The sequence below is a fragment of the Rhea americana genome, unplaced genomic scaffold (assembly GCF_003343005.1).
Source record: "Rhea americana isolate MKP2758 unplaced genomic scaffold, rheAme1 scaffold_67, whole genome shotgun sequence".
In the NCBI taxonomy this organism is placed as follows: Eukaryota; Metazoa; Chordata; class Aves; order Rheiformes; family Rheidae; genus Rhea; species Rhea americana.
In genome coordinates this window covers 2,065,034-2,092,241 of record NW_028186834.1, presented here as the reverse complement: position 1 = coordinate 2,092,241, position 27,208 = coordinate 2,065,034, and the positions used below count along the sequence as shown (strand labels likewise).

The following is a 27,208-nucleotide window of genomic DNA, read 5'->3' as shown; positions in this document are numbered from 1 at the left end:
AAAAAAAAAAAAAAAAAAAAAAGACGTATTTTTTTTTCCAGTGATGCTTCAAATCTACCTTTGTAGGTAAGGTGATCAGTTCAACTGGAGCTAAGGAACATAAAAACCATGGCTTCTACACAGTTACCCTACTGGGAGAAGGCTACTGCTTTAACAAGAGTGAATGATAACATAGCTGCCTTCTACTCCGCTGCCTAAAGGGACAAAACAAGCATGAATCCAAAGAACTGCTATAAGGCAGGTAAGCAGCGAAGAAGCACCACCTCCCATTCCATTTGCTGTTTCACTGCTCTCTCCAGTAATTTTGGTCCAGAGCTGAATAAAATTACCCCACAGGCCAAGTATGTCTTGCAGTCACTAGTCAGACTACACTCTATTATGTTATAGATGGTATTTCAAGGACACTGAATAATTTATACCAAATCGCACTTGTACTTCCAAATGTTAAGACATCATAAGGCACGATTTCCAGAATAGGAAACAATCAGCATGTAAAATGGAAGGAACTATTACACTTAGGCAAAATATTAGCTAACAAAAATATAAGTGAGATTTGCAAATTTCTCCAAGTGTTCTAGACTTGTAAAATTAGAATCAGAAAAGCTCATGCTGTGACATCACCAATGTGGCAAAGCACATAGTCCATATATTCCCTTCAGGTACACATATTTAATTGTTCTTAAAGACAGTAGAAATAGCATGCGTGCATCTGGACAGAATTTTACCTTGTTACTATACTGCTAAAATGTAATATACATGTGAAGATAAGAAACCAGTATTTTGAAAAAAAATATGAAAAATCTTAATACTAACGTATAATTATCCACAAAAAAAAACACTGCTTTTAGAAGGCAAGAACAGATGGAATTCATTATAAAAGGAAACATTCTCACACACCAGGAAGGGAAATAGGGAAACRTATTTTTACACATTATCCAACTAGTACGAAGATTATAAAACATTTACTCTTTGATAGGGGAGGTTTCAATCCTTGTACATATCCTCTAAGTCCAATACTTCTGCAGGAAACAAGTTTCAGAAATTTTGCTCCACAATTGACTTTTGATTTATTTCAAAATACATTTACTCTGTAAGGTAATGAAAAGTTTTAAGGAATGTAAATTTAAAATAAATTTAAATTAAATTTTCTAGTGGGAAGTCCTATGCTAGAGGTTTGAATCAGCAATGACATGACAGTTCTAGGTTCCTCTATAATCCTCTCGTGGACATTCATGTCACTTTGGAATCTTACACATTATTTCTTGTAGTAATCTTTTTTATTCTTGCTCCATGCACGTTTTCATTGATATATGCATTTTTACACATTAAGGACGTACACAGTACCCCTGAAGAAGTTGCTATTTTCTTAGTAAGTTCTTCATTTCCAACATTGCCTTAATCAAACCTTTTTAGAGGAATGATTTGTTGCATGATTACCATTTAACTACCAGATGAAATATCTCTGACACGTCAAAAGGCATTTGCTTTGATATTCTGGCTATTTTAATAGAATACCTGTTATCCAGTTGATGCAATGTGCAAAAGTCGAGGGTGTAGAATTCCACAGTGACAAAACCTTTAGATTCTGACACAAACATAGCTTTAATCTATTCATGTATACAGCACACAGCTTGCTAAAATAGCTTGGTGTTTTGAGTTGGCATAATTTTAACTCATGGTATAATTTTAAAAATTGCAATTTCCCCCAATAGAGGGCTTCAAAACAGTTATAGAATTATAAGATACATTCTGAATCCTTGCACTAAATAAAATAAATACTTAACCGGAAATAATTTCGCTAGTTTTTTTTTCTCTTTTTCAAAATCAACACACATTTAGGGCTGCTATTCAGTGAACTCAATCACATTTATTATTTGAAGTACTCCTGAGGACTATACCATCCTCTGCTTTCTTTTTGATTTTTGACAGCATTGTTACGCTTGGAAAATCAACACATGCACAAATCAGACTGCAAATCTGATGCTGACTGTACATTAATATTTGTTAGTAATTCATTAATAATACTTTTCAGCTATGCAACAAGCTTTTCTTCTTTGATTGTAGTGAAATGTGTTTCAACTAATATTTTGCATTTCTCAAAGACATTTATTAAATATGCTTTACAAAYAGTTATTAAATAATCTTTTCATTCATGCTCACAGATTTCCTACTGAAATTCATCTTACTGAGTATTGACCATAAGCTTCAAAAACTTACTGCAAACACAGGGCACGCTCTTGAAACCATATGATGAGGTATTAGTATTAATCTTACTTATTTTAAAAGGGATAATATTCTGTCCAAGAACAGGAACCTGCCACTGAAGTCAATGACCACTGCATATATACCCTAGAGAGCAGAATGTCACCTAAAAATATTAAGAATTTAATAAAAAAGTACAATGGTCAGTAACCAAAATGGCTTAAAGTGTGCTGCTTACACACTTGACCAAAGCATAGCTTGGTGTCCAAAACAAATGGGCACTTAAAAAAAAAAATAGGACGGAGGAAAAAGAGTGGGAGAGGAGAAAAAGAAAGACAGAAAGGCAATACACAGTTCTTTTAAGTTTTATAACTTCTAAAATAGTATCTCAAATTATTAAGTATGTAATTTCATTCTAACGGAACTTTTACTTTAGAGGCTATTTCTTTGCAAGAGAAAGATTTCTCTCTATTTTTCAGAAAAAAAAATATGCTCACAGAAAAAAAAAAAAAAGGAATAATGATCCAAAAGAACAAATTATCTATTGATTTGTATCCCAACAACCCTCTGAGCCTATTGGACCTGATTCTAAATTTATACTCATTTCCTTTTAAGGATAAGCAGCACAACAGGACATTGGAATTTGCACTACATCTCTATTCTGATTTTCCACACTCAGGAGACACTACCCAGAGAAGAAAGCAGAAGCACACTCCTCCTTTACTCCTCCTGAAGTATAGGCAAACGCAATTCTTGTCCTTGGACAGTAATCCCCCATTCAAGAAATAGCATTCAGGATCACATCCTTTTCCAGAATAAGATTGCTTTTCCTTCTCCAACCTTTCTTTTTTCAATTTTAAATCTCAATTACAAAACTTTACAGAACTGCTTTTTCAAGTACTTCTGGAACATTTAATTTAATTTTTGAAGATGACAAGCTATTTGGTTGCTAGAGGCTGAAAGCCATTCAGATAAACGTTAACTGCTTTTAAGTCCACTACTAAAAACTTTGACCTAACTCCAGATGAAAACAAATAACCACACGAATTGCATCATTTATAAAAACACATACTATATAGTATCAGAAATACCTTATCATTACTTGTACGGTGAGAACAAACAAGAGGAGGCTGCTTAAGATCCTCAATCTACTAGATAAATTATCTTTCTTTAGGAAAAAAAACATCTAAGAAACCTAAGAAATCTTCCTGAATTAAAAAAAAGCATTTCATCTGGTAGGTAGGAGCAGAAATACCTAAAGAATTAATCTGTCCAGGTTTTGTTCCTTTCACAGTCATCCTTTAAAGCTAAGTTACTCCTCTGTCTAATGCAAGCAAATCAGGGTAGAAAGAAAAGAAATTGTCAATTAATTCTGGCCTCTCGAAGTTGACAAAGCTGTTCAAAACAGCTACCCTTGCTATTTTTACTAATCTCAAAATTCAGCATGCACTGTGTGCAGCATTATGAATCACTATGTTATTTTCTAACCCAACTCAAATTTAATCATCATTTTACAACACAGAAAAGTAACATGATGTTCTGGATCCTTCACTGAGTATCTGTGGAAGCAGGCATAACACTACAGGCAGACACTACAGACTTTAAATTGTGAATCAGGATCATAGCCTACACGTAATAAGACACAGAACACATAAGCCCTTGCAAACAGGAAGGTGAAGGGAGAAACAAGATTAATAATTGTCAATGACCACACATTTTGTCATCTCTTTCCATCTGCCAAATACACAAAAGTTTGTCTCTATAGTGCAGGGAGCGAATCAGGCCTGCAACACCTCTCTATTTCCTATCAGTCACTGAAAACAATATCCAATAGTATTTTCATGCTTAGATTTTCAAACAGTCTATGTAAATAGATGGGAACCTGTGAGGCACATAGAGGCAAGACAACCTGCTCTTACAGAAAAGTGTAGGCTACTTAACCTTCTTAATGCTAATTTACAGCAAAGATTTGTCCAGTATACTACTAAATACTATAACAAAATCATTGTAATTTCCTTTATGTGGATATTTAAACTCATATTTATATGTTCTACTCTGAAATAGGTATTTTCATATGAGAAATAACTAATAGTAATATAAAAATACCTATATCACACCAGAGTTTGTACTACTAGAAAATATTAAAGCTTTGAAAGTTATTAATCGAAATACTGATGAATAACAAGCCCTATTTCTTTTTAATAAAATGTAATTAGTTTAGTAAAAACAAGTTAAATTCCAGAGTGACATACTAGGATGGAGACKCCTTTGAAAATACCAACCTTAGCTTTCATATTTCAGGAAAAACAGATCATTTCAAGGGAGAGGGAAAGCTGTGTACCACACACTAAGATATATACAGCAAAACAGATCACCTGCTTAACTCTCAGCACAATCTCACAGAGCAAATTGTCAGCAGTCCTCAGAAAAAGTATTTCAGAGATGCCATTCCCTTAGGCCAGCATTGAACAATAACTGCAGTCTGGACTGTGCTTTTGTTGTCCTCTAGCATTTTAAATGCACTGATTCGCAACACCTGGTACTATTTTAATGGCAATTTGCCTGAATGGCTGAAGCTACAATAGTGATCCAGGCAGGAGAAAAGATAAAACTAAAGGCTGTAGAGMAATCTAGCCTTCTCCCTTACCCCTGTGAGCTGAAGCACATTACTTATTGGGGTTAAGTTAGTTAAGTTAGTTAGTAATAGGGTTTAGTAAGTCACCCTTGTTGAAACAGAAATAGAGCATTATTACTTCCATCTACTACTAGGAAAAGGGGAACAAAGTGTGTAAACACTTGTCCTAGAAAGCAAAGCATGCCAGCATGCAACCGAAGATCGAATTATGATGCTCATTCCCATATATATGAAAGTCAGTCTTATTGTGTTCAAAAACGAAAACAAGCTTGCTTATATTATTCTACTATGTACAGAAATTTAAAACTGAATAGCTATGTTTTCAACAATGACTATTGCTTTTTCTCTGCAACTCTTTGCCCTTCCAGAGACCAAAAAGAAGAAAAAAACATTTTTCTGAGTAGCCATTAAATTTAGCAAAAAATAAGAATGGAAACAGATGAGGCAACAGAGACATAAAGCACTGTTAAATACAAATGTGGGACATTAAGGATTGAGTTTAGTTCTTCCCCCTTCAGCTGAACAATGCCACAGAATCTGAATGCAGCAAAATTAATTATTCATGATCAGAAATTCATATTCTAGTTACAGATGTCACCAGACTAAAAAAGGGCAAAAATCATCTCCAAAGGGCCATCCAAGMCAAATTAAGTGTTTTCAATGAGGAAAGACAAACACTCCTTGCAATTCTTAGTATTACTGGCAGATGAAATTCTGGACCTATTGACAAGGGAAGAAAGATTTTACACTAATAGAGGCCAAGGATCCCTTCTCCATCTCAAGTTCTGCAGTGTTATACCTATGGATGGCATGGAAGCATGAAATTTTGATCTCATCCAATCCAGTCTGAGTAGAAAGAAYGAAAGATGATTTTAAAATACAGGATTAGAATTCAAAATTATCTTGATTTTTTAATAGATGAGACTAAGAGGAAATTCTGTAAAATCACACATAGCTACATTAGAACTGTTTTCAGGATCCTAGCTACCTTCTTGAGGTACCTTCTGGTTCTGTATTTCTGTAATTTCTATAGCTATACTAGCACTGCTATTTTCATCTACAACTGGTGGAATCCTGCACTATATTCTAAACTATACCACCACACAGAAAAAGATAACTCTCTAATTTTCTGCAGAAAATCTCAGAGTCTATGTCCATGATCCTGCTAAGGCATATAAGTAGGATTTGAATAATCTCAATGAAAATAAAATCAACAATGACATCCGGCATTTAAAGTTCTAATTTCTAATTCACTTCTAGTCTTTTTTTTTTTTTAATTTTTTTTTTTATGATGGCTAGAACAGAACTAAGTGCAGCCCTCAAAGCACAAGTATATCATGGTAATACAATTTCAATGACTTACCAATACCAGACTACTAATAGAATTTAGATTTTCTGGAGCCTAAAATTTGTCTAAGCTACAAATATTAACTTACATTAAAACACATCCTGACATTACAAGGTAGCAGATGAAGCAGAGGCATAGACTCTATGCTGCTAACTCWGTTGTGGGGACAGCATCTAGAAGCAAAGGGACAGAAGTTCATTTAAACTGTCATTTAAAGAGAGTTTACTCATAACTTCTAAACCACAATAGTAAGATTTACATAGTCTAATTATTTCAGTCAGAATCTCATCTCTAAAACACRAACAAGTGTTCATCAGCAATACTTAAGAGACTGGGAACACCTTTCTTCTGAGTAGACTGATTCTTAGCACTAATAGGTTGCTATTTCTAGACCTTGGGTTTACACCTTTAGCATTGTGGGGATACGATATGGTTTATTTTGTATGCCTATTGGTTTCATTTTGTTTTGTAATATCTATATGACAGTGAATTAGAAAACACAACCTATACAGTTCTTTTATGTATCTTCAGGCTTTGTATTTTGTGCACTTTTTTGCATTTTCAGATCTTCTCAGCTATTCTTCTCACTACACCTCTAAGAATTTCTGTTGACTGCAGTGAAGAAAATAAGTACCACACATCTCCCAAACAAAACTCCTTTATCAACATCTTCTGCTGACCCAAGATGTTGACTTCCTTGTCTTAAATTTTTCAGTATCAYAGGACACATGCCATATAGTAGGAATGTTAAAACAACTCTAAAGTCATGCAAGTGAAATCAGGGCAATTTCACTTTATTGTGAGTGTAGAAGCTATAGATCATCATTAATGTGATACATTTTATTAATTTCCCTGCATCTTCACTTTATTGTGAGTGTAGAAGCTATAGATCATCATTAATGTGATACATTTTATTAATTTCCCTGCATTTTAACCTAATAAAATCACTGCATAGTCACACAGAAAGATAGAATATGAAAAACTGGTTGTAAATGCTTAAGTTTAGAAGGTGTTTTTGCGACATACAACAACTCACACTTTTTGCACTTTCAGTTTGCTGCAGATGGGAAGCCTAGATGACCATGAAAGAAAAAAACACACTATTTGCATTCATTCRTAATTGGACCTCAGGGATAGGTTCTCAAATTGAAGACCAAACCTGCCGCTTTTCAGATTAAAGCTGCAACTGTGACACTGCCTATGAAGCACAGGTAACAATGTCACTTCTTAAACTACCGTGAAATATATCGCTTGCATGATAGTTAAATGGATTCATTACAACCAAAGGTCAGGTCCTTATGTGTCTTCTACTTTTTGATGAATAACCTATTTATACTTGCATGAGAAATTCTAAAAAAAGGACATAGCTGAACACCATGAGCATCAGCAAATGCAATTCTTTACCTTCAAAAGTGCCTTTTCTCTGAAGATTTCTGAGTGCTTCAAAAAAAACTAGCAGCATGGACCACACTCTTTCTGATTTAAATCAGTTCTGTGCCAGAGTCAGCCATAAGCAACCTTGCTCACCACACCAAGCAGCAATCGAACTAGGGAAAAGAGGGAAGAGCTCCATCATCAACTGTAGCACACAAGAGTGCAAGGATGCGTTTATATCCCTTGCCCCTTAACTGGGCCAAATCTCTTGAGAGCTTGCTGTGTCTGAAACCAAGAATGCATTTTCTAGAACACTGCATCCACAAAATATAATTCCTTATTACACAATAAGGAACAAGATACCACATAGTTTGTGCTGCTGTTTTAAATCAGAGTCTGCATACTTTTGTTTACACATTTGCATTAGGTTTCCAAACCAATTTATTAGTCCTGTAGCCCCTTTGCAACCAAATAATGCAATCTGTTTTCCCATGTGCCCTCTGCTATTTAGGACAGGATGATTGAACATCATGTCCCTATTTATAATGCAGTACACAGCCAAGTTTGGTGGATTTCAACCTAGATGATCTACTTAAAGAGTCTATTTCCATGCGAATTTAGCATAGACATCCCTAGATTTAATTCTTCCTTTCCAGCTGGAAGCAGGTGTCCTTCCCTGAATGATGTGAAAATCATGGAAATTGTCAAGTCTGTCTACCACTGACATTTTTAAGACTGTCTTTAAAAGAAAGGCTGACTAGGTCCCCAGCTATACAGTATCACAGTAAAATCAAAGACACAAAAATACCATAGGGAAAGTAAAAAAAAATTTTAAAAAATCTCATCTTTAAAAGCACTGAAGTCATAAAAAAAAAAAAAAAGAAAGAAAAAGTAAAAAAAAATTAAAAAAAAATCTCATCTTTAAAAGCACTGAAGTCATCTGTCCATGTCATGACTAGATAGGATCTTGGCATGGGACAAAAAGATCAACTTTGACTTTGCTTATTCCTGGGACACCAAGCATTGCCAGTACACATGAAAAGAGTGAAGATACTTGGACTGAAAGCAGTTCTGTAAAAAAAAAGTCTGTTTCAAAGACTTGACAACCAGGACACGTGCAACACACAAGACCCTGAAACCTTCTTGAGACTGACCTACAGACACAGCAGGATTTCTATTAGCATGTTACCTTCCACCCTAAGAATTCCTTTGCAATTCTTCCCTAATTCCCATTCAGATCCTCAAAGGTTGTGTAAGCCATATAAGTCTGCAATGGCCTATTTTGTAATGGCAGCAGTAATTCTTTTGTAGCTCTTCCTCAAAACATCACCCAAAAGTTCTTCTCCATTCCAAGCATTCAAATGTCAATTCTACTCTGCTCAAAAAACAAATCAATATCATRGAAACACGTGTCTTGCACATTCAATAAATGAAGTGCATTTGATCATGAAAAAAGTACATCATCAGTCATACTTACCATGATATTTGTGATCTTTTCTGATTTGCTTTAAATCAGTATCACATTTAGGAAAGCTTCTTTCCTCACTTCACATAATATTTTGGTTTGCTTTTTATAAGTTCAAAATTTAATGAGCRTTTTTTTCCTTCAGCTGAAAGCTGCATTGCAGTAGTAAGGCTATTTAGAAAATACATACAGTACACAGCAAGCACAACAACAAATCACCAACTCCACTAAACCACAGTATGCCTAACAATCTTTTGCAAAACAGCGTTTATTTCACGATGAACTCTACGCATGCCAGCAGGAGATATAAAATGGAATTTTATATGCAGAAAGCTGTCTATTATTCTAACAGAACATGGTACAACTGTCTTTTCCATTCTAAAATAAGTGGCTACAAATTTTCAGCCACCTAGAGCATTGTGGAAACCATGCTGGTGAACAGCGTCAATGTTCRTGTTGCCTGTGAGAGCGACAGAGCACTGGAACAGGTTGCCCAGAGAAGTTGTGAAGTCTCCTTCTCTGGAGGTATTCAAAACCTGCCTGGAGGCGATCCTGTCTCACATGCTGTAGGTGATCCTGCTTGAGCAGGGGTTGGACTAGATGATCTCCAGAAGTCCCTTCCACCCTCAACCTTTCTGCAATTCTGTGATTGACAGATTTCCTCAGCCTTCATAAACAGATCCTTGCTTAGTTTTTCAGCCATGTGGATGGCTGACATATCCTCCAACATTACAGCAATCTTCAGGAACACAAATCCCTTAACCAGTCTGACCCATTACACTCCTATTTCACATCCCTGTATCATGCCCTGAAAAATATTCACAGCTCAGTAACAAACTATCAGTAGATTCTTACAAAGTAGCAAATGTAATGAATAACCTGTCCACTTACTTGCGAAAGACTTAACTTACCWAGTTTTTCAAGGCCACCCAGCCAGTTAAACCCCAAATGCCTGTTCAGTTCCGGGGTGGAGTGGGGGGGGAATAAAGGAGAAAACAGTTTGTAGCCTTATGGAATACAATTGCACCTTTGATGAAGTTTTCAAACCTTACTTTTGAACCRTAGAGTGCTGATCTTTTACAAAAAGCTCTTATTTTCAAAACCTCAGGCTCATTTTTTCCCCAAAAATAAAAGTATTTGCAAAAAAATGTAGCATAGCCCTGCAAAAAATAACATCAGACTTGTGCAGAAATGAAAAGTTACACAGAACATCAGGTCAAACACCCCCCTCCCCCCCCCCCCCCCCCCCCCCAAAAAAAAAAAGTTAGCTTCTTTCTTGAAAGTAGATATCTCAGGCTTCACTAATGAGTTTTGGACAACTTTCAATGGATTAAAGCTATGTTACTGGCTGCTGAAAGAGGCTTCAGAATTTTTTAAACTATCTGTCAACCTCCATAAGGAGTTCTTTGCTGGCAAAAACCTCACATACTTAGAGCTTAAGGCAGGTATTTCCCAGTGTCCTCCCATCTTCCTTTGTTTTTCAATGGTACTCATTTGAGAGTACTTTTAAGTTGTAAAAGGTTCTTTCCAAAATCCATCTGATCAATGAAAACTTTGTTATCCAGAGCAWCAGAAGATCTGCAAGTCTCCCAGAACCAAACCAGAAATATTAATCAGATCTCCCATTTCCTGTACGTTTCCTCCAGGAGACTGCAAAGCCTTGAAACACGCAGTAACARTATCCTCCTGATATCTGTGAACAAKTCCAACACAACAGCTTCAACAGTCAATTTTGCTGGTGACATACTGACTGGTAACTACGAAGGCTGGAAAACATGAAGGCAGCTTCTAAGCACATCAGAGAGCTCTAAATGTGCTCCCTTTCCAGTTTTAGGATAAGCTCTTTTCCCCTTTCCACAAAAATGTCTTCCACTATAAAGAAAATCCAGCCCTGGCCATCACAGGTTGACCTACATGTCAGGTGCATCTTAGCACAGTCCTCCTCTATCTTGCAACATTTGCTTCATGAGTCTAGAGAGGTACCACACAATGTAAAGGTCTTCCAAGAAAAGTCATCATCATACACAGCTGAATGATCCTGCCCTCTTAATTTTCCACTAGAGCCTTTATTCTGGTACAGGTCAACAGCCAGTAGAATGACTGCATACTAAACTACAATCAAAAACCACCACAAACACATTCCAAACCCACTAACTCAGCAAATCAAAAAATGCCACTCAACAACATGCCTTGTAAAATTACCAATGTCCAGTGGAGAAGTCACGTAYATCTTCATATGTTCAATCACAACCATTGCAACATAAAAAAATCAGTGACTTTGAATACCTTTCACAACGTAAGCCACAACAAACCACGGAAATAATCCCACAAAGCACTAAGTCCGGCAATCAGACAAAGAAGCCTGGAATATCTGCCCTGAATTGTAAATACAAAATTCAGAAGAATTTTCCACTAAGCAGAAATGACAACTTAGGATACAGATAAATGTGTAAACCACAGGACAGTAAAGCACTCCAACTTTCAGCAGAAAATTCTGTTTACTTTTTGGTATCAAAACCTGATGTGTGCAGATGGAGAACAGGCTTACAGAAGTAAAACAATTTTCCCAAGGTCTTCAGAGAAAGCCTGAGCTATGAACAGGATGAGAACTATCCACAGAGTAAATTCTTGGCCAAGTGTCTGTGAACCCGGCAGGATCTAAGTTAATTCACATTTTTTCCAGGCCTTTTAAAAATGCTTGTGAAAGTTTAAAAGGCTGTTTTAAGTAGAGATTCTCTCAAAGAAGTGAAAGCTACAGTAAGAACAGTAACTATCAAAAGAACATGAAAATGATAAAAGGAGGAACATGTTAAAAGGGCCAGATCCTCATCAGTTTCAAATCAAAATAAACTCACGAAAGTCAGTAAACGTATGTATATTTACCCCAACTGAAGATCTGTCCATGCAGCTCTATAAATTACTATAAATGTATAAATGTATTCATGGCATCTGAAATCCCAGAAGTTTATAGGCCATTACGTACAATTTCCAACACTATCCCTTAAATCTAAGTCTTGTTTTCATCCACCAGATGCTTCTCAGCAGGGAAATGTACACATGATAACCCAATGAATACCTCGTAGCAGGACAGTGGCAAGAAATCTCCCTTTGAGTACAGTTTGCATAACAATTCACAGGATTCAAAATTTAAAAATTGGACTGTTCTGCTGCTCACATCTCAATATCAGATGTATTTTTTAACACATGCACAAGCAGTAACAACAGTTGTTTTCATATAAGCAGAACTCACATGGTAGAAGGTATGCAATGATGAATTTTACCTTCTTAACTAACAATGTGTAAAATTAATTTGCTGACCTATTTTTTCATGCCAGGAGAGAGAGCTGTTAAATAATCTTTTTCCTGTTGCACTTAATTACACACAGAAACATCAAGCAATGCTAAATAAAAAGAATACACATTTTGTTAATTTCTAATGCACCACAAAGAGCAAATGAATTGCTTCATTTGGGTACTGTTAGTTCCACACAGTTAGACATCATAGTCTGAYAAATGCTAGCTGCTGTAGCAAGTCACAGAATAGTGAGGCCTATCAAGTCAGGAGGCAGACAATAATCCTCCAGGCATATATGGCCTTCACTCACTCTCTCCTTACAAAACAACAAGCTAAGTCTGATCCCTTTCATCTGCCCTTCTGCACTCCCAACAGCATGCACTTATACACATACAAACTCCTCTACCAATGCTAGCAAGGTCTGTCTCATTTCTTACTGTGCTGCTTAGCAGTCTTCTCTTAACATCTTAGCCAGATATTTAAGAAGTGATCTTCCACCAGGCTAATCATTAACAGTTTTGTTACTAGCTTCCACAATGCTAATTGGTAGGTCTGATGCTGGTTACTTGGCTCTGTCCTACATTTTCTAAGGAACAGCTAAAAATAAATTTCTAGGATTAACTCATCTCTCACCACATATGAATTTTACTATTTCAACACCACAAATTGTTATTAAATATCTTCAGTCATTCACTGCTTTGAAAAAACATCCTTATTATAGACAGATCATAAACCATTCTCTGATCAAGGTAAAATAAGTTATACAGTTACCACAAAATATTATTTCCTTGCAATTCAGTATTTCAATTACATCTTAACCAAAGTTCTCTATCAGGCCTACTAGAATGGGAATACAGGAAACTACTTGTATTTTCCCCAACTACATATTCTATCTGACATTGCTCGCTACATTTGCATTCTACTAAATCTCACACAAAAAGGCAATAAATCTTTCCTCCAAAATTTGGGTTTTTCTCCTCAGAGCTGGGAAATATACTGTCTTTCTTTGACAAGATTTGTGTCATTAAAGAAATGTGATCCAAGGACAACATACTAGTATTAACTTGACCTCTTTCAAAAGGTGTCATAGCATGTAATAACTACAAGTATCTAGCACATTAGTTTTAGGCTGTTGCTGGTGGTATTTTCAGAAGCAAAAGTGTCCTTTTGCTCAGCAGGGGCACYGCCACCTATTGAAACAACATCATTCCTTGCTATAATCTATTTTCTCCGGTACCATTCTGYATATACCCACAACCTCTCAGATGCTCCCATCTCTCTTCAAGCACTACCACAGCTTCACCAATGATGGCAACAATGAAGCATGTGTGTCAACCAACCAACAGTATTTTTACCATAACACGATGTAAATCTGCTGTGGTATTGTATGACATTGTAAAGAGGTCCCATTATTTATGGAATTATTCCACTATTACTAAGTTCCTCCTACAGTGCTGGCATACTAAATACAACCCAAAACAAGCTGAGTCAYCTAGAAATAAAATTCTCGATCAAAAAAGTATTAAAGACTAACTGGCTTCAAGCCTTCAGTAAAAGGAACTGAAATACTCTTACTGAAAAATCATAACGACTAAATGCCAAATGCTATCAAATTCCCCAGTTAAGCAGAATAGTTATAACATTATTAAGAGATTCGTACGGGGTRCAGTTTTACTTTTTGTTGTCTCCCAAGCTAAATTTTAATCAATATTTTAAAATTTCTGGCATAACTAAAGAACATGGAAAAGAAAAAAAAAAAGCTGTGTTATAATTTGCAGTAGCAACTTATGAACTCAAAAATTCAATCCATAAAGCCATGCTGTACAATGAATATTAAACATTCATTTTCTTTCATTACTCTTGATATTTCTGCTCCAAATGCAGAGACTGTCAAGTTCATCTTTGCCAATAAGCAAAGTACATTTTTAAACTGAGGGAGCAGAGAAAATTTCTCACAATTTATGAAAATCAAGTTCTACTGGTACATCAAGCATTCATGAAGAAATCTTTTTACTCATCCATACCTTTGCACCATTGCTAAGCCTGTGACAGCTGAGTTACTACATCATGGAACTGACACTGTGTTGACTGATAGAAAATACATTTGACTTGTAAGACTGCAGTCATGTTTCTTCACTGGGCAGATGTACAACTGCTTATCTATGTGATATGCCCAGTAAAGAAAGAGCAACAACTTTGACTTGTTCTAGAGAATCATTTAGACTCAATTTGATAACAGAAAAGCCTAATAGATTTTTATATACATGTCAMTACAAACCACATGCATTGAAACTAACATCCCTTCCCTTTTCTAAATATTTTTGTCTACTTTTAGCCAAGATATACAGTCTCATATTGTACACTGCAGGTTAGGGATGTCTGCAGGACACATCATTCCAGGACCTCTCAGTTATCAAAGTGGTGTGCTTAAAATTCTCCCCATTAAGAATTCAATTCTTCTCCCCCCCCATATATAAAACTCAACCTCTAGGTATGTCTACCTCCAATGGCACAGTATAATTCTGTCAAAAGACATGAGCAGGATGCATGACACCAGCCCAATTACTTAACACTGCCTAGTTATTTACCTTACTTTGCATATTGTACCTTGCTACACAATTGTACTCTCACAGTTGGCAAATCTGACCTATCAAACCCAAAGTCACCTTTAATGAAATCCTAGCAGAGATTTGCCTGCAAAACTGAAATTGAGTGTCTAAAATCTCCAGATAAATATAAACCTTAATTCATAAGAAGGTGTTATACTACTTCTTAGCGGTCTAGCTATTTCACAGATTTACTCTGTTCTTGTACACAAAACTCAATCTCAGCAAGAACAAAAAAGGATAGAGGAAAGAATTACGACTCAATATAAATAAATACTCAATAATAAACTTATAGGATGATGTGATTCAATATGTCATCACATCCTTTGTTGTAATATCTGTGCTTCCTGGTATGCATTGYATTATCCATGTTTCCACAAAGATTTTGATACTGAGTTAAGTGCCAGTTTTCACTCTAAATGACTTGGGCTAAATATACTCCAGCAGGCCTCATTTTTTATGAAAAATTATTTTCTAGGGCTAGTTTCCCCTCAATATCAAAATCTGATTTGCATTTCAAAATTCTTTGAGATGGTCTTCTCTTAGGAAGGAATCAGCATTTGGCTCAAGGAATGATTAAATTACAGTTATCTAACACAAAAACACAACAGGCTCTTAAATTTTAAAAATTTAAGTAAAATTCAGTTATAGTAATAAACTTTTGCAACAGCAACAGTTTTTGTTTTAAATTTTGCTTATCGCTTATGTATATAAAAACACAGTATTTCATGGCGTAGTCCAGATTTCGCAGAATTCTATCACCATTTTGCCTGTCATCTAAGTAAAGGATTTCATGAGGTGTGAAGCTTTGCAGAATTTAGATCYATACTTCTGTTTAACAGTTATGAGTCTTGAACTTGATATGCATATGCTATTTTCTCCTCCCAAGAAATTCACCCAGAATTTTGGATGCATAGAGAAGACAGGCCCTTACTGACCTCTCATTTCATTTTTGGGGAACATAGATTGTATGTTGCTCTTACTAAGGTCATGCTGACCTATACAAAAGGTTCTCTTTTGCCAGTGCTGCATATGCTGCGCTGATTTGTCCTTTAGACTTTATGCATAGTACAGTTAGGACTAAACTTTGTTTTCAACTGTAGTGACATAGCTATACTGAGGACAATGAGGTTGCACAAGGGTCACTGGTATCAGAATTCTACCTTGGRAATTTAAGTTCTGTATTTCATCAATCTTTTTCTGAGACTACAGCCCTGCAGCACCTGTCTTTGCAACTGATGCAATTAAATACCCTGTGAAATGTGCAAAATGGGGATCTGCATACTGTCAAAAAAGAATGCTATTCAGTGTTTAGTCACTTGGTTTTTAGTGGTCTGCAGGACTTTGTGGTTTGAAATATAACTTTCTGAATACAACAAATACTTCATTGCAAAAAATACACTTAGGCTTCTTGGAGTAAGAAATGTAATTCTGTATAGCTCCTGAAGGTGGAAACAGAAAGACCATGACATGGTTAGTGATCCTGGATAATTCTATTTAAGTATCCAGCTGACACCCTCTTAAACAAGCCTGAGTTCTAAATGTCCAACACTTTTCTGAAATTTAGTGACCTTTAAACAATGTTGAATTGGTGGATCCAAATTAAAGAGTCTCACAATCACAAACCTTCACTCACATTACTTTACTAGGATGAATCATAGATGCGTCCTGGGGGATACTATGTATTGTGCAAASATAAGGGAAAATCTGAATATATTTTAAATTTCTCAAGCAACAGCAGTAAATCATTGTGAAAATGATACATTAATTAATAGATTAATACACTCACTCCTGAGCTCAGTTGTGTGAGTAGCATTCCTGAAATRAAGAGTGACAGATTACATCAACATATACACAGCTGTGCATCCAGAGGATAACATYTTCAATTGCTGAATGTAGTACTCCAAAAAGAGCGATCTCTAAAGTAACTCTGAGCACAGACACCACAAGCTGCCTGCTACCTCCCAAGCAGTTTGCAAATAGCCCAGTGTAAACTTTTCCTGTGATGCACTAACATGTTGGGTCCATTCAGGTATGCTCCATCCACACTGGGACAGATTCTCTGCAAGTTCCATCTCGACAGTTGCCCCGTGAAAGCCGCTGGTACAAAGCAGGCATACATTCTAAATCTTTACTCCATCTCTGACTACAAAGAGAGCCTTCAGCAAAAAATTTGGTCCGTACTTTGTTTTGATGCATTGATATGACTACTCCATTCACTAGAAAACAGTTTTAGCTAATCAGATCAGGAAGATGAATCAACAGACTACATTCTGTGAATCACAAGTCTACACTGCACAAGAAACACCAGACAGAATGAGAATTTGTTTTCTGCTTTAACAGTATTACCAGAGCTTAGCTGCTTGGGCAGGAATCAAATGGTAACAACAACATGTATTATTTATCTTCTTTTCAAAATTAGATTTTAGTAACACACATGTCATGAAACTAAGAATAARGGGTTTCAAAAACAAAAATTCCATTCTGTCTCTAATCTCCTCTATTGTGATGCTGGAACTAGACTTAATACAAACCTATAATACCGCAGCTACATAAAGGAGAAGTTAGAACTGTTATTATAATATAGTTCAAGTTTCTCTCCTATACTACATATATATAAGTTGTAGGAAAAGGATGTTAATATTATTTTATAACTCTTTTCTTTTATTATTGTAAAACAGAAAGAGAWGATTATATTAAAATGATGCATTCTAGTATGTACTTGGGGTGTCAAGGGACAAAGTAATGATTTTAGAAGTTTGTATCATGCCTGCCCAGTCTCAGTTTCTGACCCCATATTTAAAAAATGGCTGAGAGCACCTAATTTTCAATCATTAAAGATGATACCATAGGGCTCCACTGACATCAAGGGTTTTACAAATTAAGTCTATGAAGGCTTTACAGAAATTCCAGACTTGTGCAGCTATACTCTGGAAAGCAACATCTTGAACCACACCCAAAGCTAATACAACCACAATGATTAGCACACAGAGCAGGTACTGTATTTGGGGAAAGGAAGCTGCATTTAGAGACAGCATCCAAAGCTTTCAAACAGTCTTTTASAAGTACAGCATTTCTGCAGTAAAATTAAGTATACTTTTTATGAATAGTGAGAGATCTGTTCTTTCAGCTAAAGGAAAAAGCTGTTTTTATTATCTGTGCAAATGCTACTTTTCAGAAGTAGGGAGTGAAAGATGATCATTCCATTTTCCCTTATGCAGATTTTTTGCTCCTGATATAACCTAGCCTGGTTTGGCTTTCCAAACCTACAGAGACCAAAAGCATTTTGATGCTTACCTCTGCATTCTCTCTTCTACATACWGGTATTTCAGACCACAAAACAGTCCACCCCAGAGGAAATACATGCCATACACCTGTTAGATATGTTATAGACTTACTACATCATTATTTGAATATATACACCTTCAACATTTAGAATAAAGGCAATTAGTGTTCAGTAATTTGCTATAGTTTCAGACCCTTGTCAGAGACTTTTTTAATGTATTAAAATCACTATAAGGGTTAGATTTGTCAGTATCTTTCAATATTAACAAGTGGAAGAGGATCTGGGCTCAGCTATGGCATCATCRTTATCCTAGCAGAATCAGTCAAGAGCAACCATTCCAACTTACTACAGTGCTGCAAAAAGAGATTAACGGTCTGGAAGCAACCTGACTATCACCTTGAAAGGAAGGATAGTGACACGCTACGGCACTCAAAGGAGAGGGAAGACCATTTAAAAAAAAATGGGAACCAAAAACTATTAGGGAAGTTACTATCACTGTGTATGAGGAAGAGGCTCCTGAATCACCTCCTCTCTCTCATACAAATCATAYATACACAGATCACTCCCCTTAGCATTTCTCTTACCCTCTAGGTTCCTCATTTCTTCAACTACAACTATCATGCAGTCTCAGTCTCCTGCCCCAGTAACATTATTGCATCATGTGCTGCTGCAAAAGGAGTAGCATAAGACACACATGGAAGAAAATACTATAAAGATATAAAAGAGGATAAAARAGAAATATACAGGAAGAATTTACGTGGGAATCGGAAAAAGTTGTGGGCAGGCAGGCAGTATAGTCTGACAATTAGCACAGCAGGCCCACACTATAGTATATACTACAGAAAGACTATTTTCTCACTGAAACAGAACATCAGGTCTGTATTGCTAACACTTTGCCATTACAAACAAGAGGTAAAAAAAAACAGGATGCTTTAGATAGCAGGTGTTTGCAAAGAATTGCCACTGTCAGATATGCCAAAGTGACAACCAGTCATTTATATCAAATAAGCAGCAAACTCTAGTCACCTGGCATGTCTCCCAGCTCATAGACTGGCTACAGAAACCTGCTAAAAGGACAGCACAAAGGAAGAGAGCAGTCAATGAATGTGAGATGATCAACTGTGAAGAGCTGTTGAAATTACAAGGGGGAGCAAAGTGACTCTAACAGAATCACTGYATTTTTCTCAAAGATCAAAAATTTTTACTATTGAGTGTATCAGAAGGCCTATCAATGCTTTTGTAGCATGAAAATTAAATAACAATTGTCTATTAAGAGACTTCACATAGATTTCATATGTATCTGTGTGCTGCTTTATCTTTTAATTCTTCATAAATTTAGCCCCTATAAGCCATGAGGAAAGATACATTCTAAAAATAGACAATAAATTAAAAATAATTAGTCCAGYATTAACAGCAGACTTCACTAGTTCAATGCCTGTTTGCTCCAGCTGAGCATGCAGGCCACAACATACCTGGGCAGGGACTACCCTCTTTATTCTTTTTGTAGGGTTTCTGGATACTACCAAATGCTAAAAATAATAAAATTAGACAATAGTAGTTTTCAAATAATCTAATCTTACAAATCTCAAAAACAGAAGAACTTTCAAAGGAAATGAGATGTTTTAGTAGTCCATTTTATACTTATGTCTTGCAACTCTAGCAAATGAAAGTTTAAAATAAAATGAAGCCATTTCCTCAAGATCCCCTAAAAATACATTGTTAATGAGAAATAAGTTAAAGCTATTGTATTATATACAGTATTAACTTTCATACTGCTTCAATAGGAAAAGCAGACCATTGCATTTTCATGAAGCAGAACAAAATGGCAACTCAGATTCCTGCTTTCCTGTTAATGCTCCTATTCTGTACAATGTTAGATTCTCCTTGCAAGTATTCCTTCTCTTTTCTCTTCTTTTGCATCAAGCTGTTGTGTCTGTGTTTTCATATAAATCTCTCCAACTAATATATGTTGAGTTTTCAGAGACCATTTGGTCAGAGTCTAATAATCTCTCCTGGGAGCTGACACCAACTTCCAGCAGCAGGTCCAACACTGCAGATTAGAATAATAAAACACATGCTGCCGCAGCTTCCAAAAAAAAAAAAAAGGCAAGTCTGTCTTTATCAAGCAGAAGAATGATGTTTTGAGACATTTCAGATGCCTTGTCTCCTAGATAGAGCTTTCCTTTGCTTTATATAAACAAATTCATCCAATAACAGCTTTTTTCTCCCTCTTCTAAACAGAAACTGTATGTCATTGTATAGATTCAGACACCACATTTATTCTTGTCCTTATAATAATGCAGTGTTCCTTATTTGACTAAAATAGAAAGCTAGTATTTTAAAACTTTGCACTGAACTAAAATATCTTTATTTACCCAAAGTACCATTTTTTCCTGTTTTGAATTTTAAAACATCATTTTTTCTACACAGAAGTGTTGATTCTTCAGATTATTTATGTAAACTAGATAAATATAATGAAATTTACATAGAGAGAGACATGAGCTTAGAAAGAGATTGGTATTTATTCTCCAAATTAGCATTGTGTTAGGGTTCCTGTCAAATGTAAGAATAATTACGTATTTCCCCCTTGTAATTTATTATTCTTTACTATAGTRTTCCAAATAGGAATCCCAGGTGGATTAAGACCTATCGTATTTGACCTCTTTGGCAATCCACTGCATGTTTTTTATGCTACTCTGAAAAATGAACAGTTCCACATGCACAAATGCTAACAGGAATCAAAGTCTCCTATTTCTTCCTCTGACGTTCAACAACAACATTCTCTGCAGAAAAAAACCAACAGTTTTACTAATTTATAAGCACCATGCAGACCCAAGCAGTCTAGAGAGAAATCTCCTTACCAATTGCAAAGAAAAAGAAAAATACGAGAAAGCTTCCACAAGGATTTTGAGAAATTCTGAGACACCGAAAGGAAAAAAAAAAAAAAAGCATTGTGAAGATTTAAAATATTCCCAATACTCACTGAAAGCAGCCACTGCAAGAGCCAGTGTGACAATAATGGAGACCCAGGAAACCCACAACGCCTTCTTTCTGTAGCTTTGAGCTTCATGAGGTTTTAGCCTYGTACTGCTTTCTAGTAAACCTGACAAGCAATAAGCAAAGAAGTATAAACAATACATTGCTCCTTTCAAAAACATAGCTTTATTAGTTTAGACTTAGATCAGATGTTTACATTCTGCATTATACAGAGAATCTATACAGACTCAAATCCTCCTTACATTAAGTGAATGAAGCCTTCAGAAATATAAGTAAGCAAGGAGAGCATACTCGGGCTGTTTTGACTTCACAGAAAGTAAGACCTGCACCTCAGTCACCTAAAACAGCATTGCAATTGTAGGGCAACTACGGAAATACACATTACTTAAGTTTTCCATCTATACATCTACAGARGAAAGGGATCAGTGCTACACTCACGTTGCTCAGTTATGTTAAAACTCATACTTATTTCAGGATCCTGGAACATAATTAACATAGGAGAAAAACTTTGTTACCAATCTCCAAAAGACAACCTACTAATACACTGGAACATACTGTGCACATACTAGGAATCGAAGCAGAAGCAGGCATACATGAGAATCAAAGCTACTATAGATGGAAATATCAGTGGAAGCACGATATCCTCCATGGATAGGCATATATCCCCATCAAGAAGTTGTGTCAGAGAGTAACTGAGGAACCAATTGTGTCCTTACTGCAGTAAGTGTGTAAGTCTCTTTAAAACAATGGAATCAGGATTGCTTTTTTTTCTTCAATATTTTCCACTTGTGGAAGTCATTTGACCACCAATCTTAAAACATAGAAAAGAATTCAAGTCAAAAATATGGAAGACAGTGATATTCTTTGGTTCTTATTCTCTCACTCTGAGTCTTAAGCCACCTTTTTAAATGTGTTCTTAATTTGATCATCTTTTGTTCATCCTATTCATATTCTTTTCTTCTTAAGACAATCATTTAATTTAAAACATAAAAATACATTTTTTGATCAGTAATATCTGACTCAAATCTGCTTAACTGGAGAGAGAACACTCAATGGCTTTTAACTTCGTCAACAAATTACTCCAGAAAGTGTGTGTGGTTCTTCTTCAATGATTATCACTTTCCAGAGGACAGCCTGCCTTCTCTAAATGCATAAACCTGGGGCATTTGTTTCATGGTATAATCTTTCACTAGTTGGTCTAATGTCTTAGACAAACAGTTGAAAACAAGGGCTCTGGCAGTCTGTCAGCAGCAAATTAAAACATAACATGAAGCTGTTACCATCCTCACCTTCCCTAGTTTTMTATCTAACCTCTCCAATGGCTACTGCCACATTCAAGGCAGGAATACCTGATCCAGCTTTGAGTGTACTCCTGAATCCACACAGTGTTTAACTCAGTTTATTAATGTTAACAAGTATTAGTTTCAGCTGATCAATATGCTGGCTGAAGACTGCAGTGGTTCTAGAATCAATTCCAAAGTGGATCAGACGTCCCTGCCTCATGGATAGCAACTTGTCAGTGGAAGGGTAGACATCCAGGGGTGGCAACAATTTGATCTATTTTATTCTGCCCCTTCAAGAYCGTTAGAATCATTAGTTCTAATCCTAGCATAACCGGTAAGATTCACTGTCCTGGGAAAAAATCTTTTTGCCTTTTTCACCTCAATTACTTCACCTGTAAAGCAGAGAGGTTTTTATGATAATTTGGAAAGCTACAATGAGAATATAATGTCTGTTGTGTTTTTATTATTTTTTATTTATATTAYCTCACTTTTGTGCTAAACCGTCTTTATGAATGGAGAAGAATTTGCATGCTTACATGCAAGAGAATTACTAGGTCATGTATTGAAATGATGCCTGTTTCTTAATATGTGCATTCTTTGCCATGTTTGTTTAATACATGAAAACCACCAGATTGACAGCTTTGAAGCCTCCGAATTCTTTATTTACAGTACTACAGAGCCATTTCTCACATAGCCTGCCTTCATCTGTGTGCAGAAATATATATTCTTTCAATTAGCCTATCTTCTGCCACTACCTATAATAGTACACAGTTTAATTAGYGTCCAGAGGTAAACATTTAACAATAGATCAAGAAATATGGCAGGGATTTCTACTGATATAACCATGGAGAAAACGCATCTCCTCATGTTTTATGCATTCTCTCTCTCTCCACCCCCCCAATCCTGAGAATCTTAAACTAAGGCCTGAATCCTGTTGGAATGTAAAGGAAAGCAGATCTCCGTAGCCAATTTTGATCCTCAAGATTTCAAAACTGAAATAAACATGGAATAGAATGACAACATCCCCGCCTGTTTCTTTCTTTATAAAGACATCATACAATTCATGGCTACAGCTCACTGTTATCTAGAAAGACCAACAAYTGATACTTACAAATCAAATAATATTCCAATTAAATTAAGAATAGTAAGCCACATAGCTAGCCTTGCACTGCTAATTACTATCCACATGTCAAGCACCTGTCCAGTTTGACAAAGATCATTATAAAACAATACTACAACCCTCATAAAACCAAACCACTTCTGCCGTGTGTCTGTGTATGTGTGCGTGTGTGTGTGTGCGCATCTCACTCTCTGTCTCAAAATGGCTGGCATATTCTAGTTATCAGAAGTGTGACTCCCTCCTCTTTTCAAGAGTAATTCAAAYATATTTTCTGTATTTAAATTTTCACCCCAGGAAAGAGCATAATAATCTTAGGAGAGTCCTAGGATGTGGCAAACAAAAATACAAACTCACCATATAACTACCAAATCCATAGCATGAAAATTATTTAGAAGTAACATTAGCACATTAATTTGCATACAACAATGCAGTTCAGAAGATAAGCCTCTATATTTTTCCACTGACCATAACAAAACAAATTTTAAACATCTACAGAAGGCTGAAAGATAATCTTTCAGTATGACCTGCTTTGCTACAAAAATGAAAAGCTAGAATCTACTGGTAAGACCTCTCCTCTCCAAAATTAACTTAATGAATAATTTTATTAGCAATAATTTCATTTAACACTTAGATATCCTGAAGGTAAACAAAAAATGATAAACTGGTTAAATCCACTGGATTTTCACTTTATATTTCAGTACCTTCATATATTAACAGATTTTCTTCAAAAAAAAAATCAGAAACAGAAAAAACCTGCCGAACAGTTGCAGAACACAAGCTGGGCATATTTGCGAAGTGATTCTAGGATATTCTTTACCATATGCTGACTTACCAGAAGTATTTTTCTATTGGCTAAAGGATCATTTTAAAATGTCAAGTTAGAATCTGTGGAAGAGGCTAACAGAAAAAAATTGTTCAACTGAGATGTTAATTTAAGGGTCCAATCCAAAAAATTACCACTGATTTGGAATTTGGCTCTTAAAGACCAAATATCTTGTTCCAAAATTTGAGGTTATATTTTATTTTTAGCCGACACTGAAGTATCATCTCTATAACTGGATCTGCTATGATTCATTGGAAACAATCATAAGGAAAAGTGGAAACTAAAAGGACAGCCTTTCTAAAAAGGTGATAGAACAGTATTATCAACAGGGACAACCTGCAAAAAGCATACCAGAACTTCTTCTAGAATGACTGGGAAATATCATGGTAGATGGAAATTGAGGCAATATGAATTAGACAGAAACTGGTATCACACAGATGTGGGAAAGGCTAAGAGAAGGCTACCGCATGCGCTGTAGAATAATGTGAAGGCAGGGAAGGCAATGGAATCAGCAGCCTTAGTGCCTTCTCTCTCCTAGRAAGAAGTACATCAGATGCTTTCTTTATGGAATTACGTTTAGTACCAAATAGGTCAACTTTTTCTTAAGCTCTGTCATACAGGGCACAAATTAAAAATTCCTGTAATCAAATTTCCATATTTGGACCATAATCAAAATTCCTGATTCCAATTATTTAAAATAGAACTGAAGCTGTAAATTGCCTTTAAGGTGTCTGTTGTTTGCCATTGGCTGTGACGGTAAAGATAGTCTTGGTAAAAGGATTGTCTCCAGTCCCAACCTGACTCAAACCTGTCAGGAAAGTTAGTGACTGCTCTTACCCCTCCGTTTTCTAGGTTTTCTAGGATTCCCTCTCCATCATGTCTACGATTTGTCACCAAGCACAGGAATACAGGAAGCTGGAGAAAGACTGGGGGAGGTGAGGGTTTTGTGTAGGATAGGATGGAAACTGAGAAGATAAAATGGACTTTGGGGTGCTGAAGGCAAAACGAGAAAGGAACAAAACATAACAGAGAGGATAAGGAAAACATAATATGCAAAATCACAAATGGAGATAAAGTGCATGGAGCAGGATCTTGGAGGCATTATGAAGGAGAAAGGACAATGAGGAGGGATAAAATGGCAGCTGCCTTTATCCACAGAGGAGGACTAGGTGAGCAAAGTGCCTTCCACACTTAAATAGGTGTGTTTAATATTTTAGATTTTTTTTACAGTTTCAAAACAGGCAGCTTTCCACTCCTGGTCAGATATTTAGGCAAACAAAATGACTTAAGTAAATGCATTATATGGTAGGGAAAGGGAAGTAAGGGGTCATGCAGGTGCCCTGACTTTATTGCCTGTATGCATGTGGCAAGATGGGGTCTGTGGCAGACCACTACAGCAACGAAATGCCCCTGTTGTGCTATCGTGCACASCACAACCCTGCCGGAAAGGTTGCTACCGCAGGCCCCGCGCGACAAAAAACTTAGAGGTTTCACTCTCTTCAGCTGTGAGAAATAGTCCTACACTGACCAGCCCTTTCTGGAGTCCCGCTGCGGCCCCAGCGACCAGCTACTGCCCCTGGCGCCGCCCGACTCCGGGCCCCCGCACACCTCGGCTCGGGCTCGGGCACCGCGGCGGCGGGCGCGGAGCGGCGCCATGTGCCGCCTGCTGGCGCTCGCTCTCCCCCGAGGAAAGGAAGTTTGTGGACGAGGTGCGAACAGCCACAGATAGAGTTTAGGAAAATATTTTAGAACTGTTGCGGGGTGCTCACACATGAACTAAAAAGGGAAGGTTTCGGGAGGAGAGAGGGAAAAAAAAAAAAAAAGAGGCAAGCATTAAGCGAGCGCCAGCGAGGGGAGAAGCGGGACGGGCTGAGGCGAGGCGGCCCGGGGCGCTGAGGCGGTGCCGGGGGCAGGGCGGGCGCGGGGCCTGGAGGCCCTTACGCCGACGGCTGCGCGGAGGCGGAAAGGGGAGCAAAGGAAAGGAAAAAAGGGGGGGGAGTCTGCAGAGCTGGATGTGTAGAAGTGCGACTGGGGGTACGGAGCAGCTGSTGGGGGCAGTAAGAAGGGCAGGAGTTAAGTGTGGGGGTGGCTAAGGGCCGAACTGGAGGGGCAGGAAGGGTCGCTGTAGAAGAATGATAGGGAAGGTAGAGCTACAGGAGAGAAAAGACGCGAGGGAGCTGCACGGATGATGCTAGAAAAAACTAACCGGGGGTGGGGAGGGAGGAGGGTTGTTCGGCGTCTAGGGACGGAGGAGAGGTTATGGGGAATGCCACACTGGGGGGCGTTATGGGGGGCGCTGAGGCAGGCGGCTAGGAGGAAGGCGGTGCAGGGGGTGAGGGACGGGCTGGCGCTCACCTCTGTCCTCCAGCCCTTCGCTGAACTGCCCGCTCTCGCCGATCCGCAGCTGCTCCTGCTGCTGCTCCCGGGAGGGCACCGGCGGGCTGCTCCCGGGGGGCTGAACGATAGCAGGGTCCGGAGTGCTGTCCAGGGCGGCTGCGGACGGCTCCATGTCTCGCTGGGCGACAGGCAGCGGCTGGCGGCGGTGGCAAGCGAAGAGAGGAGCGAGCGGAGCATCCAGCCCGGGTGCGAGCCCGGGGAGAGGAGGAGACTCGGCTCAGAGCATCAGGGAGACGGGGACGGGCAGCGAACAAACTCCTCCGGCAGCTCCCCGCTAGCCGCTCCCCGCCGCCGCCTCATCACTAACCTCGCAGCCGCCGGGGGGCAGGTGGGAGAGCAGAGCCGCCTCCCCCGCGCTGCCCTTCCCTTCCCCTCCC

General features: G+C 37.5%; 1 protein-coding gene across 2 annotated transcripts in view; it reads right to left on the bottom strand.

The window, feature by feature from the left end:
* The window catches only part of TMEM163 (transmembrane protein 163), a 107,693-nt gene extending 80,750 nt beyond the window's left edge, over positions 1 to 26,943 (bottom strand). For both annotated transcript variants that reach the window (XM_085320931.1, XM_085320930.1), the window contains exons 1-2: positions 26,790 to 26,943; positions 21,195 to 21,314 (exon numbers count right to left, since the gene is read on the bottom strand). In XM_085320931.1, the coding sequence (XP_085177057.1) occupies positions 21,195 to 21,314; positions 26,790 to 26,943 (274 nt within the window). The remainder of the gene's footprint in view (positions 1 to 21,194; positions 21,315 to 26,789) is intronic.
* Positions 26,944 to 27,208: the final 265 nt, after the last annotated feature.